Consider the following 16,320-nt stretch of genomic DNA (forward strand, 5'->3'; position numbering starts at 1 on the left):
CGAGCCAAAGAGAGGATCAGCGCAAAGGCAGAGAGAGGCAGAACAGGCTCACGAAGAGCCACATCATCCTACTCAGTCACGTAGGCTTGATGCAGTTGGCTAGAGGAGTGATTCAGCCTTTGCCTGGATTGCGCAGAGCCGGAAGGCTTAATTTCTTCAATTGCTGGGGCATAGGGAGTTGTGGGCAGATTGTGGATTGGGAAGCTGGTGGGGTGTTGTTTCTATCAGAGCAAAGCAGTACCTAACGGGACAGAACCAAGGTAGAGGGAGTCGCTGCCTTAGTGGATTTCTAGCGAAGAAATCCAGATCCAAGTTGCAGTTGCAAAGAGGATCGGAGAGGAGTGGATCGACAGTTGGTGGGAAGATTTCCAGCAGGGAAATCAAGACTCAGAGGGAGTCTAGGAGAGAACTTCCAGGAGGGAAGTCGAGACTCAAAGGGAGTCTAGGAGAAAACTTCCAAGAGGGAAGTCGAGACTTAGAGGGAGTCCAGAAGGAGCGGAGATGGCAATGAACAGACTGAGGGATTAGGATAGGTTGGACGGGGCCCCCAACTTTGTCATCTGGAAGGCCAGGATCCTGTCTATTCTGGATAGACATCGCATCAAGGGCTTTGCCTTGAGAATCGTGGCTATCCCAGTCTACCCAGCTGATAATGAAAGGTATGAGGATGCAATGGGGAAGGCAAAGTGCATAATCCTTGATGGGGTCAAGGATCATGTCGTACCACATATTGCCGAGAAGAATACGGCAAAGGAGATGTGGGATACTTTGACGACATTGTATCAAGGCACTTATGTGCAAAGGAAGATGCTACTGGAGAATCTGCTGCAATCGTATCAAATGAAGAAGGGGGAGCAGAAAGATCTATACCTCAGCAAGTTGCAAGAGATTCGGGACCAACTTATTTCCATATGGGCCACACCAGATCAGGAGTTCATGGTGAGGACCACCCTAAATGCAGTTTCCGAGGATTGGGAGACATTTGTCCAAAGTATTTTGGGCAGAGCTAATCTTCCAGGATGGGAAGAGATGTGGGCAGCCCTTTGCCAGGAAGAGATCAGACGGCTGACCAAGGCGGGGAGTAGCAGCGAAGGAGGTCGAATCAAGAAAAACGAGGAAGAGGATGCGGCTCTGGCATCTGCGAGATAGCAAGGGAAGAGTTAGAAGAAGGACATCTCCAAGGTGAAGTGCTTCCGTTGTGGGGAGCTGGGTCATTATGCAACCCAGTGTCCCAGGAAGAAGAATAACAGAGAGGCTTCTAACTCAAGGGCAGCTTCGGCTAAGGCTGAGAAAGAAGTCGAGACGGATGACGATTGCGCCATGAGTGCTCATACACCTCTAGAGAAGAGGTGGGGAGACATTGAGCTGTAGTCAGGAGGACTACAGAAGATGAGGGGCAGGATCCTTGAGGTACCCAAACTCTTGGATCATATTTGGCTATGGGAGCCCCGAGTGATAGTAGCAGGATGACGGATGTCGGTAGAAGCAAGATGTGATGAAGCGACAAGGTAGTGCTAGAGTGCAGGGGTCTGTAGTAGCGGAGTGGGGGTTGCAACAGTATGAGAGGCACAGAGGTGGTTGCAGTAGTGTAGAGAGGCACAGAGGTGGTTGCAGTAGTGTAGAGAGGCACAGAGGTGGTTGCAGCAGTGTGAGAGGCACATAGGTGTTTGCAGCAGCGCAGAAGCAGCAGAGGGAGCACAGGATAGTAGCAGCATCAGGAGGCTTCTGGACTGACAAGGATGTCAGTATTTGGGTAGATCAGTTACTTACATCTCGGTAACTGAGTTGCAGTGCAGCAGTTAGCAATGGCAGTGCTATGGGTAGCATGATGCAACATTTGAGAGAGAGTTGTAGTGCAGATGCAGTGTTGGGTGGAAGGACCAGCAACAGCACGAATGCAGAGGGAGATGCAGTACAGATGTAGCAGTGGCAGTGACAGAGCTATAGGTAGCAGTACAGGAAGCAGCAGTGCAGTGGATGTTGGGCAGCAGGCCAAGCATCAACACAGGTACCGGTGCTAGATGATCAGTGTGATGTTCAGTGGTGGAGCATTACTAGAGTACATTCCTCGCTATGAGAGAGTGTTGATTTGGGGTAGCATCAAATGTGCTCTAGCCATGAAATTGGTGGAGAGGCTAAGGCACATGAGATCTCCAAGACCCAGAAATGGTTTGGGGAAATTCCACCCGGTTAGAGAGATATTAAAATAATTAATATTTTTAAGGGGGTTCCTAAGTCTAAACTTAGGAAAGTTAAAATATTAATGGGTATTAATATAAAACTGGGTGAGAATGTTCTAAATGACATGGATCAAGCCAAATTTAATCTTAGCCGTTGACTAGAAACTTAATCTCGGTCGTTGAAAACTCAACAGGAAAAGTATAAGAGGAGGCTTGAGGGTCAGTTGGAAATACACCAAGATTGATCAGTTAGTTCGATTTTCTAGAGCGGGGTTTGCTGAGAAAATTCGAACAAGTGATTTGAGTTGCAGTGAGGGGCAGTGAGTACATAACAAAGAGGCAGAGATAGTGCTAGAGGGTCAGCGCAGTGACTGAGGAGGCTACGCAAAGGCAACAGGAGCCACGCAGAGGCTGAGGGTCCTGCGTGGGTGACGCAGAGGGCCAAAGAGCTGACGTAGAGAGGCAAATAGCTGACGCACGGGGTTCCAAAGCTACACATAGGCTAGTAAGGCTGATGGAGAGCCTTGGAGAAGTGCCGGAAGGATTTTGTGGGGCAAACTAGTGCTGAGAAGCTGAATATCTGCTTCCGAAAGAGGTATTACTGCCGTGTAGAAATCTTTGTTGGGTGAACCAGTTTGGCACCCTAGTTGTACTCAAGAAAGTTGCTTAATAATAAAACCCTCAGAATTGCTGCACCGGTTTTCCCGCATTGGGTTTTTCCAGGGACGATTGTCCAAAAAATAACGGTGTCCCTTGTGCGTTTCTCTATTATTTTAGTCGATGATCTGTATATGAGTTGACGCTGCTTTTTTGTTTATTTTCAGTATTTATATGGTTAAATAACTTGTTAAGGAATAAACAAGTAGGTGAAATAAACCAGATAATGTAGTAGGAATTTCTGAAGTGTTAGATTCAGAAATATCAACACCTGCATCATTTCGTGTCCTGCTAGTGTCATTGTACTTGACACTCCCCGCGAGTGCTCAATGCGATGCAAGTCAGTCCTACTCCAGAGTGTAAACCGACATGCTATGGCACACCACCATGCATCTCCATGCTCCTCTACAGGCCACTGCTCCTTGCTGCATAGCCCTACACACCACTAGATGTTATGGTCTAAAATTGGGTTTGTATGCATCAAGGCACATCCCTCTATATAACAATGGACCCTACAACATAACTTTGTGCAGTCATGTGTACCACTGCCTACTGTCGTACCACCCTGTAACATATGGTATCCCGCATGTGTCAAAGTATCTGCCACTCTGCTAGTGAACCCACCATGACACATGTCATGTCTCCTCATCCATCCAGGTAGACCTAAGCAGCCTAACTCCCCACTTGCTAGAGGGATATCTTTGCTATGTCAATCCTCAGTGACCCCTGAACCCAATACCTAAATGGGAGAACATCATCTCCATACAATGCCCGGTCCGGTGGCCTACCCATGCCGCCTCCTCCAACTAGCTACTGCCAAAGAATGTTAATCATCCTGTGACCCCATGCGAAACAAACATGCCAAAACAACCCATGGAATTTTCTCACAAACTGTCTAGCCATTAGTGCCGATTGGAACTCCCCTAAAGAATGCATGCGCTTAATAATTGGGTCGACTACCTTATCAATTCCATAGCCATCCCAATGCCACCCTGGGCCTCCAGTACCCTCGGTGTCTGAGAGCTCCCACTGAGCTTCACTCTGGACTACAACCATCTCCATGAGTCCAGCCCACTCCACCGGGTACCAACTCAGGATCTCTTGCAATCCAACACCCGAGAGAGGGATCAAATGCACGAACTCCCGCACATAGAACAAGCCCTCCATCCTACGAGTGTTGCACCCTGCGCAACTCATGTCGCCTCATCTCACCATCCTGGTCAACACATAAAATATGTCGAGGTGACTCTGCACTCTCTCTCCGCTATGCAAGGATAGCGTAATAATGCTGCAAGCCCCATCTATATGAGCTCAAAGAGAGCCACTGTTTGGAAGTACTGCAACTCTGTTGACAGTTTGTGCATCTGTCTGCTCTAAATCGGTGGCTAGCCCAAAAGATGACTACTCGTCCTCCTCCATCATGTGCTCAACATGAGCCTCCAACTGTTCCTCCATAGACAACTTGACATGCAAGACATGCTCACCAGTGAGCTGTATGTGGTTGTCGTCTTGAAGCTCTATCATAGACATGGATGCCACTATACCTATCGGCTCCTCATGAACGGTGGAGATGTCTCCCGACACCTCATCAACCTGTGGTGTGCTGCTGTCACCCAAAAACTCTATCACAACACTGGGTACCTCATCAACGGGTGTATGCTCAACTATCTCCTTGCCAACCATGGCCCCTTCAACTTCCTTTTCATTTTTTGCCTTGATCCTCATCATTCCTACATAATTCCACTAAATTTCCACTGATTTGTGCACATCTCTTAGTTCACAGAACTCCCAAAAAGAGAGGGACACCTAAATGCCATGTCCCAATGATTGGTATGCCCTCCAATTTTCTACCAATAACTCCACATCAGTTGCAATCATGTCTTGCCATCTTGATGCATTATCCATAATTTTGGGCATAGTGGATTTGTTGTATATTTGAGAATGGTCCTAATTCCCAATTGTGGTGTGAATCAGCGGCTCCCCCACATCAATCATCATTTGTTGCATCCTAATCACCTCATTCAAGGTTACTTCCATGTTGTTTGATTTTAACCTTTCTGTGGATCCAATGATTTCTTAGCTTTTTATTTTGGCCTTGTCATCAGAACACTAGTAAATATTGTGAAAATTTCTGAATTTAACACATCTGAAACCCCTACTGCAATATCTGGTTTATTATCTCCTACTTGCTTTTTACATGAACAAGTTATTTATATGCATAAATATCGAAATAAACACAATTGCGGCCTTTACAAACATATAGATTAGCAACTAAAATAAACTGAGACAACACAAGGGACACCGTTATTTTTGGACAATCGTCCCCGGAAAAACCCAATGCGGGAAAATCGGTGCAACAGATATGAGGGTTTTATTTTTATGCAGATTTCTGAATACAACTAGGGTGCCAGAAATGGCTCACCCTTCAGAGATTTTCCTTGGCAGAAGTACCTTGCTTCGGAGACATATTCTGGCTAATTCAGTAACCGGATGATTGGCCCCACTGTAACTTTGATTGTTCCTTAGCTGGACAATGAAAGTTGATCCAAGCTATCTTCTGGAACTATGTCACCCTCTGCGGCTCTGTGTCTGCCTCTCAGCTCTCAACATGTCCCACAGAAACACCACAGCGTTGCTCCTTCAGCCCAGCGTCAACTCTGCTAGCCTTTGCGTCTGCCTGCATTAGCCCAGGCTGCCTCTGCGTCAGCCTTGCTAGGCTCTGCGCTGTCTCTCTGCCTCTCTGATATGTATTCCCGGCCTCCTGCCCCTCGCTGCAACAAATCACTAACTCAATTTCTCAGCAAACCCTGCCCTAGAAAATCGAATTAACTGATCAACTTGGTGTATCTCCAATTGACCCTCAAGCCTCCTCTTATACTTTTCCTGTTGATGATTCAACGACCGAGATTAAGTCTCTAATCAATGGCTAAGATTAGATTTGGCTTGATCCTTATTATTTAGAACTTTCTCACCCATATTATATTAATGCACATTAATATTTTAATTTTCCTAAGTTTAGACTTAGGAACTTATTAAAAATATTAATTATTTTAATATCTCTCCATCTGGGTGGAATTTCCCCAAACGATTTATGGGCCTTGGAGATCTCATGTGCCTTAGCCTCTCCACAAATTTTCATGACTAGACCACATCTGAAGCTACCAAAAATCAACACTCCCTCTTAGCGAGGAATGTGCTCTAATAATGCTTCATCATAGAAACATCACATTGATCCTCTGCATTGGTACCTATGCTGATGCTTGGCCTACTGCCTCACATCCCCTACACTGTTGCTTCCTGTACTGCTGCCGATGACACTGCCACTGCCACATTTGTAGTGTAGCTTCCTCTCAACATGCTGCATCATGCTACCCATAGCACTGCGACTGCTAATTGATGCACTACAACTCAATTACCGAGAAGTAACTGACTTTACCCAAATACTGACATCCTGGTCAATCTGGAAGCCTCATGATGCTGAAGCTACCTCTACTGCTATCCTGTGCTCCCTCTGCTGCCACTGCGCTGCTGCAAACACCTTTGTGCCTCTCGCACTGCTGCAGCCTCCACTGCGCTGCTACAGACTTCTGCACTCTAGCACTGCCTTGCCACTCCACCACACTTTGCTCCACTTGACACCTGTCATCATGCTACTGTCGTTAAGGGCTCTCGTAGTCGGATGTGATCCAAGAGTTTGGGCACCTCAAGGATCCTGCCCCTAGTATGTAGTCCTCCTGACTATAACTCGATGTCTCCCCATCTCTTCTCTAGAGGTGCATGAGCATTCATGGCACAATCGTCATCAGTGTCGACCTCTTTCTCCGCCCTAGTTGGAGCTGCCTTTGAATCAGAAGCTTCTCCCTTGCCTTTCTTCCTGGGGCACTGAGATAAATAATGTCCCAACTCCCCACAGTTGAAGCACTTGACCTTGGAGATGTCCTTCTTCTTCCTCTTCTGAACCCCCTATTGTCTAGCAGATGCTAGTGCCGCATCCTCCTCCTCTTTCTTGACTCAAACTCCCTTACCACTACTCCCTGCCTTGGTTAACCTCCTGATCTCTTCTTGTCGAAGAGCTGCCCACATCTCCTCCCAACTAGGGAGAGTTGCTCTGCCCAAGATGCTTTGGACAAATGTCTCCCAGTCCTCGAAGACTGCATTTAGAGCAGTCCTGACCATAAACTCTAGATCTGGTGTAGACCCCACGGAAGTAAGTTGGTCGCGAATTCCTTGCAACCTGAGGAGGAAGTGATCTATCTCCTCTCCTTTTTGCATCTGATATGACCTCAGCTGATTCTCCAACAACATCTTCCGCTGCACGGAAGAGCCCTAGTATAAGGTGGTCAGGGCCTCCCACATCTCCCTTGTTGTGTTCTTCTCAGCAATATGTGGTATGACATGATCTTTGACCCCGTCTAGGATCATGCATTTCGCCTTCGCCTCAGCCTCCTCATACTTCTCATTAGCAGCTGGGTCAACTGGGATAGCTACAGTTTTCAAGGCATAGTCCTTGATGCGATGTTTATCCAGGATTGCCAGGATCCTGGCCTTCCAGATGACAAAATTGGAAGCCCCATCCAATCTATCCTGATCCCTCAATCTGTTCATTGCCATCTGTGCTCCTCTTCTAGACTCCCTCTGAGTCTCAACTTCCCTCTTGGAAATCCTTTTGCCAACTGTCGAATCACTCCTCTCCAATCATCCTTTGCCGCTGCAACTCGAATCTGGATTTCTTGGGTAGAAATCTGTCAAGGTAGTGCTTCCCTCTACCTTGGTTATGTCTCCTTAGACATTGATCTGCAAGACAGAAACAACATCCTGCCAGCTCCTCAAATCACAATCTGCACAGCTCCCTTAGCCCCAGCAACTGAAGAATTTGAGCCCTTCAGGCTCTGTGCAATCACGGCTTGGGCTGAATCTGCCCCTCCTGGCCACAGCGTCGATCCTTCTTGGCTGAGAAAGATGACCGAGCACTGCGTAGGTTTGATCTGCCCCTCTTTTCCTCTCTGCAATGGCTCCTCTCTTGGCTCAAAATGTTGATGCAGGCTCTACATCACCCTTTGCGTCACCCTCTCATCTTGTTGCTTCAGCTCTGGAACAGCACTATCTCTCGGGACAGATGCTTCGCTGCAAATTTTTCAAATTTCTTCTGCTAGTGTCTTTAGTGCTCCTGTGATCTGCAATCGCTCTGATACCATGTGAAAATTTCTGAATTTAACACATCAAAAACCCCTACTGCAATATCTGGTTTATTATCTCCTACTTGTTCTTTACATTAACAAGTTATTTATATGCATAAATATCGAAATAAACACAATTGTGGCCTTCACAAACATGCAGATCAGCAACTGAAATACACTGAGACAACACAAGGGACACCGTTATTTTTGGACAATCGTCCCCGGAAAAACCCGATGTGGGAAAACCGGTGCAAGAGATATGAGGGTTTTATTATTATGCATATTTCTGAATACAACTAGGGTGCCAAAAATGGCTCACCCTTTAGAGATTTTCCTTGGGAGAAGTACCTTGCTCCAGAGATAGATATTCCAGCTAATTCAACAACTAGATGATTGGCCCCAATGTAACTTCGATTGTTCCTTAGTTGGACAGCGAAAGCTGCTCCAAGCTATCTTTTGGAACTGCGTCACCCTCTACGGCTTTGTGTCTGCCTCTCAGCGCTCAGTCTACCCCACAGAAACACCACAATGCAGCTCCTTCAACCCAGCATCAACTTTGCTAGCCTCTGCGTCAGCTTCTTGGCCTCCAGTGTCCTCTGCGCTGGCCCTCTAAGCCTCTGCGTCAGCCTTGCTAGGCTCTGCGTTGTCTCTCTGCCTCTCTGATATGTATTCCCGACCTCTTGCCGAATTGCCCCTCGCTACAACAAATCAATAACTCGATTTCTCAGCAAACCCTACCCCAGAAAATCGAATTTACTGATCAACTTGGTGTATCTCCAACTAACCCTCAAGCCTCCTCTTATACTTTTCCTGTTGACGATTCAATGACTGAGATTAAATCTCTAATCAACGGCTAAGATTAGGTCTGGCTTGATCCTCTTTATTTAGAACTTTCCCACCCATATTATATAAATACACATTAATATTTTAATTTTCCTAAGTTTAGACTTAGGAACTCATTAAAAATATTAATTATTTTAATCTCTCTCCATCTGGGTGGAATTTCCCCAAATGATTTCTAGGTCTTGGAGATCTCAGGTGCCTTAGCCTCTCCACCAATTTTCATGGCTAGAGCACATCTGATGCTACCAAAAATCAACAAATATGAGCAGAATATATGAGTCATTTTATTAATATGGGGAATCTGAGTACAAAATGAGATGACAATGGAACCTGGGCTTGCCAAGTAAGCTATGCAAACTCCAAGTGAAATCTCGCTAACTCAACTATTGAAATGGCTCCACACTGATAATACGCATTGCCCAGAAAATCTCCTACAGATTGCCAAAATGGAATTGGACATTCTACTCAAAATAATGCCTGGAATGCTCTAAAATTGCAACCATGGGCTCCACTCCTCATACCCAAAAATACCCAGAAAGAGTTTGGCCCAACTCCAAGCCAAAACTAAACGCACAAAGTGATGCAAATTTATCAGCTAATAAGCAATATAATCTGCTATAAGAATGAGGATTTTGGGCCAGAATATCGCCCAAAAAATTCTGTTAAATTAGTTGGAGACTCCTCTCAATAAACCCACAAAAACCCAGAAAGGGTTTGGGATGAATCCACTGATCCCCGGTGATCCCTGACAAGTGTGAATTGCCCCAATCTGGCTAGAAAACGCCCCACAGTTTTGATACTACTAAATTACGCCCAAATCTACTACAGGAAATTTCTCCCAGCTCTGGCTAAATTCTCTATTGAGAAAATTGAAATACCTCCTATCTCCAGCGCTTATCTCTCTCAATTCCACATCTCTAAACCCTTGCGCAGCGTTTGGTCATTATCTCATGCACCCTTGCCAAAACATAGAAAAATTGGCTCAGGTAATAGCCTCCAATCTAGCTCGGCAATTCGTTGTCCAAACTCCAGTCTAGCAATAAGAAAATTGCCTGCAAAATCTCGAAGCCTCTAACCCACACTTGCTCCCACAATGTGCTCCACAAAATGCTTTTGCACCCAAGAAAAACGAACCCCTGAATAAACTCCCACAATGATGTCCAATGGAAGCTCTAAACTCAGCTCCCCAAATTTCCTCACTAGGGAGACACTCGAAGTTCTCCGAAATGAGGGTGGAATTCCGCTTGGAATTCCTGGTGCTAAACAACACTCTGGCCCTTGTGCTAAACAGCTCCAAGAGAAGATGAAATATGAAGTGTAAAAGCCAAAAGATAGTCTACAAATAAGTCCATCCTCCTTTTATAATTTCTCCTCATGCCTCTAGACTCCTTTTTTTAATATTATTTTATTAGTGGGGTCCATTTTCCACTAAGTTACTTTTGTCGCCATTTAATAAAATAATAATTTGTTGCTATTCTCCTATAAAATAATACTAGCCACCTTTCTCCAATAATATTTGCCCCTTTTTAATTAATATTTTACTAAAATTGGGAAAATTCCTTAGTGACTCTCATGCTCACAAAATTGGGGATATTACACCCACAGCTAGCCAAGATCATGGCTTTGATACCACTATAATATTCCTATTGGAAAATAACAGTAAATATATAGCTATGAACTAAGAACAGGAAGCAAAATATAAAATCAAGCACCCAAATTAGAATACCAATGAATATGAGTAGAATATATGAGCCATTTTATTAATATGGGGAAATCTGAGTACAAAATGAGAGAACAATGGAACCTGGGCTTGCCAAGCAAGCTATGCAAACCCCAGGTGAAATCTCGTTGACCCAATTGTTGAAATGGCTCCAAACGGATAATATGCACTGTCCAAAAAATCTTCTACAGATTCCCAAATGGAATTGGATGTTCTGCTCAAAATTATCCTCGAAATGCTTTGAAATTGCAGTCATGAGCTCCTCTCCTCAAACCCAAAAATACCTAGAAAAGGTTTTGCCTATCTCTAAGCCAAAATCGAACCCACAAAGTGGTGCAATTTCCCCAGCTAACTAGCAACTTTCCCTACTATAAGAATGAGAATTCCAAGCCTGAATATCGCTTGGAAAATTTTGTAACATTAGCCCCTGACTCCTCTCACCAAACCCACAAAAGCCTAGAAAGGGTTTGGGTCGAATCCACCGACCCCCAGTGACCCCCAACAAGTGCAAATCGCCCGTTTTGGCCAGAAAACGCCCCACAGTACTGATACTGCTAAATTAGGCCCAAATCCACCACTGGAAATCTATTCCAACACTAGCTAAATTCTCCGTTGAGGAATACCTCCAATCTTCGGCCCTTATCTCTCCTCAACCTCTGTGCATGCCTACCTGGAGACCTCTGCGCACTTCCAGAAATGTAGAATTTCGACCCCCAAGAATTCCCTCAAACTTAGCTGTGTTATTCACCACAAAATCTCCGGCTAAAATAAGGGGAAAATACCTGCAAATTCCCTTGTGTTTTGCTCCTCTGTAACTGATCTCCCCACAAGAAATTTGAGCCACCTCTACGCCCTGGAAAGAACACGTACCAGCTGATGTAAACTGCAATTATGACCAATGGAAACTTTGAATTGAGCTCCCCAAATTGCCTCACTAGGGAGACACTCGAAGTTCTCCAAAATGAGGGTGGAATTCCCGCTCGGGAAATCCTTGTGCTAAACCGGATGGGTTGTCTTGGCTTAGCAGCTCAAGAGAACTAGTGGTTAAAGTTAAAATGATCCAAGATGTCCCAAATGAGAGTCTCCTTGCTCTATTTATAATTGTTGGCCTCTCTCTCCCTTGGTGGCCCCCACTCTCCACTGGTCCACCCCCTTTCTTTTCTCTCTCTTGCTCCACAAGTGCGCATTCCCTTTTTCTCTCGCTCTTGTGGCCCCCACCCGCCAATGAGCTGCAATCTTTCTTTTTCACCTAAGCTCCTCAAGTCGAAATCATCTCCAAAATCTGTACAAAATTGTGATATGCCTAGCACCTTCCTAATAAACTTCGTTAATTTCCTCAAATGAAAAATCAAAGCTAGGGATATTACACCAAGTATGCCAATAATAAAATAATTTAGCCATGGTGTCTAACTATGAGTAACCATGCACTAAAATATTCCTAAACACACTTTTACATAGACTCAATAAACACTAGGACTCACCTAAGATCTCCTCAAAGAATTCCACCCTAGTTTTGGGGTTATAACTGAGAGAAAAACTCTACTGATTATCTGTTTTTACAAACACACATAATTCGGGGGGGATAAAAAACTCCCTAGGATGAAACCCTTTGATAAAAATCATAGGCCTACCTAGGTGTTATTACATGGCTCAATAGTCATACTAGCATCATTTACAATAATTTTTGCAGAAATTGAGTTTACAATGATCAAACTGGAAGCTGAATGATGATAATGATCCTTGGAAAAATTTTGCTCCGCTGCTTTGTACTCTTGCTTCTTGGACTGTTAACAAAGTGTGGTCAGCAGGGTTGAAGAACCAGTCTACTAAAAGAACATAATAAATGCAATTTTAAATAAATAATTAAACTGATGCACAGACACACGCACATCCCAATGTAAATCCAAACCATTCAATGCAAAATATACAAATTTTTCTTATGTATATAACATGTAAGGGAAAAATTAAAATATAGCAAAATGGCACCAAGTGCACTACATATCTGAAACAAAATACATAAAAATCAAGGCTCTAAATGGCCTCTAGAGTCCAAAAGAAATTGTGCCACAACAACTAACTATGTTTCATCAAACTCAGCCCCTATACTGGGATCCTCATCATTAGGATCACCCTTTTCCTCCTCATCTGACCTCTACGCCAATCCTCCAGTGACATCAGTGCTAGTGCTTGGTGTTAATTGTGGATCCAAGTCAATCCACCTGTTGTTGCTCAAGTCAACATCCTTCAATTTTGATGAAATTAGCTACCAAGTGTTAAAATGAGGTAGAAAGCCTAACATGCCAAATCAATGGTTTTGGCTTGAGTAAAGGGTACATTTTTGCTGAGGTCAAGACAGATGAGTCCAATGGTCAGCATCAACATCTGGTAGAGGACTTGGTGCTCTTGATAAAATTCCAATCCCATAACCTCGTACATTTGGAATCACGTGTTAAAATGTTTTAATCCTGCTAACCCTTAAACTCTCGAATCATAAAAATGGTTTAGTTTGTTGAATTCTGAATGGGGTATGAAATTCTACTTTATTCATATGAAGTCTGATAGGATTGGAATCAAACATCCTGGAACCAGTAATGGTAATGTTAAAAGTTCAAGTAAAAGTTTGTGTTCTCCTTTATCTTGCTGTTCGTATCCTTTTGGGATTCTCCTTTATCTTTTCAAATCCATCATTTTACTTCAAGAATTTAGTATTACCATTTATCGCTTTGGGACTGGCTCAAGGTGGAACCCACCTGAACCTGCCTGTTCATCCTGAACTGATATAGAGTGTGTACTGAATTTCTCTGTTACACTTTCCTTCTTGTGTGATTGTTGCCATTGTTGTTACAATCTGTGAACATATCAACAAACAATGTAGCAACTTCATCCTCTGATCCCATGTCATTTGGAACTTCCTCATTATGCTCTTTGTATTTATTCACATTTTCTTCTAAGATAACTGATAAACAACCTTCTTTCTGGACATTTATGCCGCTTTGGCCATATGTTATTGCATCTAAAACAGAGTCCCTTGCTCACTTTTCTTCCAATTCTTTGTGTGTTTGGGAAGTATGTAGCAAGATCTTCTTTCTTGGAACGACCTGCTCCTTCCTTTCATCTCCAGCATGGGTTAGTGTATTTGTGTCATGCATTTGAATTTATTTTGATATTTTGAGCTAGCTTGATGGACACAGCAATCTCCATTGGTGCAATCTGATCTTTGGCTCATGTTGAATCTTGCCTGTCAACACTTAGATGTAGACTTTGAGCAGCTTTTTATCACTCCTCTACTCTGGTAGCCAACTTTTGATGTTTTCAGGTGTATTCCATCAACTGTTGGATGGTGTTTTAGCTGGCTGAAGTAATCTCACTATCGGACATTGTCATGTTGTAATATGATGTTTGCTATGAAGTTAGCATAGCTGTAAATTGCACCCAAGGGTCTTTTCTTCCTAATTGTTGTATCATTGAAATGGTTCGGTTTCCAGATAGAGGGTTGCTAATGCAACCTTCTCACCAGGTGTCTTGGTGCAGCATAAAGTATTGCTCGAGCTGGCTCAACCACGTCTGAACATCCATACAGCACATAGTACATACCCTATTTCGTTCTATTGAAACAAATATTTTTGTTATTATTTGACTTGCCTTTTTCATGTCATATGTTGACCCCTTTGTGGCCTAGCTCTTAACAATATGTGGTCCCACTCTTCTCTATTTATGTGCTGATTTATAAGCCCAAAAACATGATATGTCAAATTAGAGTCAAATGAAGTCACCTTGGACCTCTTGGTAGTAGGTACTAAAAACTTAAAAGTGAGGCTGTATCAACTTTATTTGCTGCAAAGCGATTTCTGCCATCCTCAATGTGCTTTCATTACACGAATGTTCTGATGTAAATATCACTGAATGGTGAAAACTTTATGTTGCATGAATTTCATCCAAAAAATGGGAAATGATTTAAAATGGTAGTAGTTTACTATTTAGGAATTAGATTGGGAAATAAATCTGTGGCTGGAGATAGAGCAATGGAGTGGTTAAATAGGTCCTAGGACATGTTGTGAATGCTTGTACTTTCTATGATTATTTCAAATTCAAGATCTGGTAGAGCGCTGTTTATTGATGTAAAAACACTAGGAATGGCATGAAGATGCCTTTGCTTAGACAATTGAAAATAATATCTGCCATGAATGTGGATGTAATAGCAGAGCAATAGGCACCTGTATTTCTTTTCCTTGTATGCATTTGGCAGACTAGCTAAACTGGTTTTAGTACCAATCACTCAGGGACTCACAAGCACAGCTGGAGCATTCCCAGGAATTATAGGTGTTGCACTCACAGGCTATCTTCTTGATGAAACTCACTCCTGGAGTGTAAGTTCCCGATCAACAATCTTCTTACAAGAATTTTTTTATTTGAATTCATAAAGTTATTTAGGGATTGTACCTGTTTTCTCTTTTATGATATATTGTGTGCACCTGTTATCCTGTTTTATTATCTTCCTCTGTCCTGAATTCAAGTCCTTTAGTGGAGTGCACCTGTTTTCCCTTGATTTATCCTCCCCTAAAGGATAAAAACCCATGGTTACGAGTCCAAACTGTAACCAGCGCATGTCATACTAATGGATTTTTCGTTTATAATTTCGTTCTTGTTTGCTTGTGTAGCTGGCGCTCTTCGCACCTTCCATCTTTTTCTACTTGACAGGTACAGTCGTATGGCTAGCTTTTGCAAGTAGTAAACCTCAAAGATTCAGGAGAGACTGACGGATGAAGGCTCCAGTGTTAATGGGCCATTATTTTTGCTCAAGTCATTTTACGAGTGAACAGGAATTTTGGGGATCAAGTTAAGGTGCAAAATATGTAACGATTATTATTGCTGCTATGCAAGTTCTCTAGTTCAGTTCAGTTTATGCACAATTTGAGCTATATATATGTATATGGAATTTTTGTTGTACATTTATTGTTTTCATATTTTACAACACAAGGCAACCTCAGAAAATATACGAACCTCTTTCATTCCAGATAAGGCATCTCCGCAGCACATTTTAAACATGCATTTTAAGAGTATCACATGTAGATTTTATATCATTCCAACGTACAAGGAATAGTGGTGTGTCCTTGTGGAACTCTACCTTTAGGTTTACCAATGTCAGAATTTCCATAAGATATTTTTCTTTTTAATTCAATTAAACCCAAGTTTTATCAATTTACATTAAAATAAAGGACAATGTTTTGAATTAACAATTATATGGGGACTTTCCCATCAACTTGGCTACATAAATGGATGGACTGGAGAACACTTTTGCATGCAATTTTATACGACAAGAAATCATGATGGGATAAATCCATGGACTAGCCCGCATACTGTGAATAGTGACATATTCCCGTTTATGTTTCGACAACAATAGAGATCGTAAAAGTCAATTAAAGCTAGGAGTTTCAGCTCCACTCAAGCCTACTTTAAAATTGATAAATTGCTTTGAATGTAAGTGTGCATTAAAACATTAATTTTCTTGAAAAATAACTAAAGTTTAAACCATATAGAGTATAAAGTTAGCAAGAACAAAAGGGTTGACCATTGCGGAGATCTTAGAGAGAGGCTGAAATCCAATTATGATTTGTTAAATTATGATGATTTGCCTATGCTTTTTATTCAGATTCTGTAAAATGATATTTAAAGGGACATTAAAATTATTAGGTTGGTAAACAGTACAATTACGGAGAACAAAATTTCTATTAAGTGGTCTAAG

At 42.8% G+C, this 16,320-nt stretch overlaps 1 protein-coding gene across 1 annotated transcript in view; it reads left to right on the plus strand.

Moving 5' to 3' along the window:
- The window catches only part of PHT4;5 (phosphate transporter 4;5), a 467,442-nt gene extending 451,666 nt beyond the window's left edge, over window positions 1-15,776 (plus strand). Inside the window, 2 exon segments of the mRNA XM_089453117.1 lie at window positions 14,858-14,944; window positions 15,236-15,776. Coding sequence (XP_089309243.1) covers window positions 14,858-14,944; window positions 15,236-15,334 — 186 coding nt within the window. The 3' untranslated portion in view covers window positions 15,335-15,776.
- The last annotated feature ends 544 nt before the right edge of the window (window positions 15,777-16,320 follow it).

This window comes from Pinus tabuliformis, chromosome X (genome assembly GCF_031772625.1).
Source record: "Pinus tabuliformis cultivar Carrire ecotype Pingquan chromosome X, CPIR1, whole genome shotgun sequence".
NCBI classification, from domain to species: Eukaryota; Viridiplantae; Streptophyta; class Pinopsida; order Pinales; family Pinaceae; genus Pinus; species Pinus tabuliformis.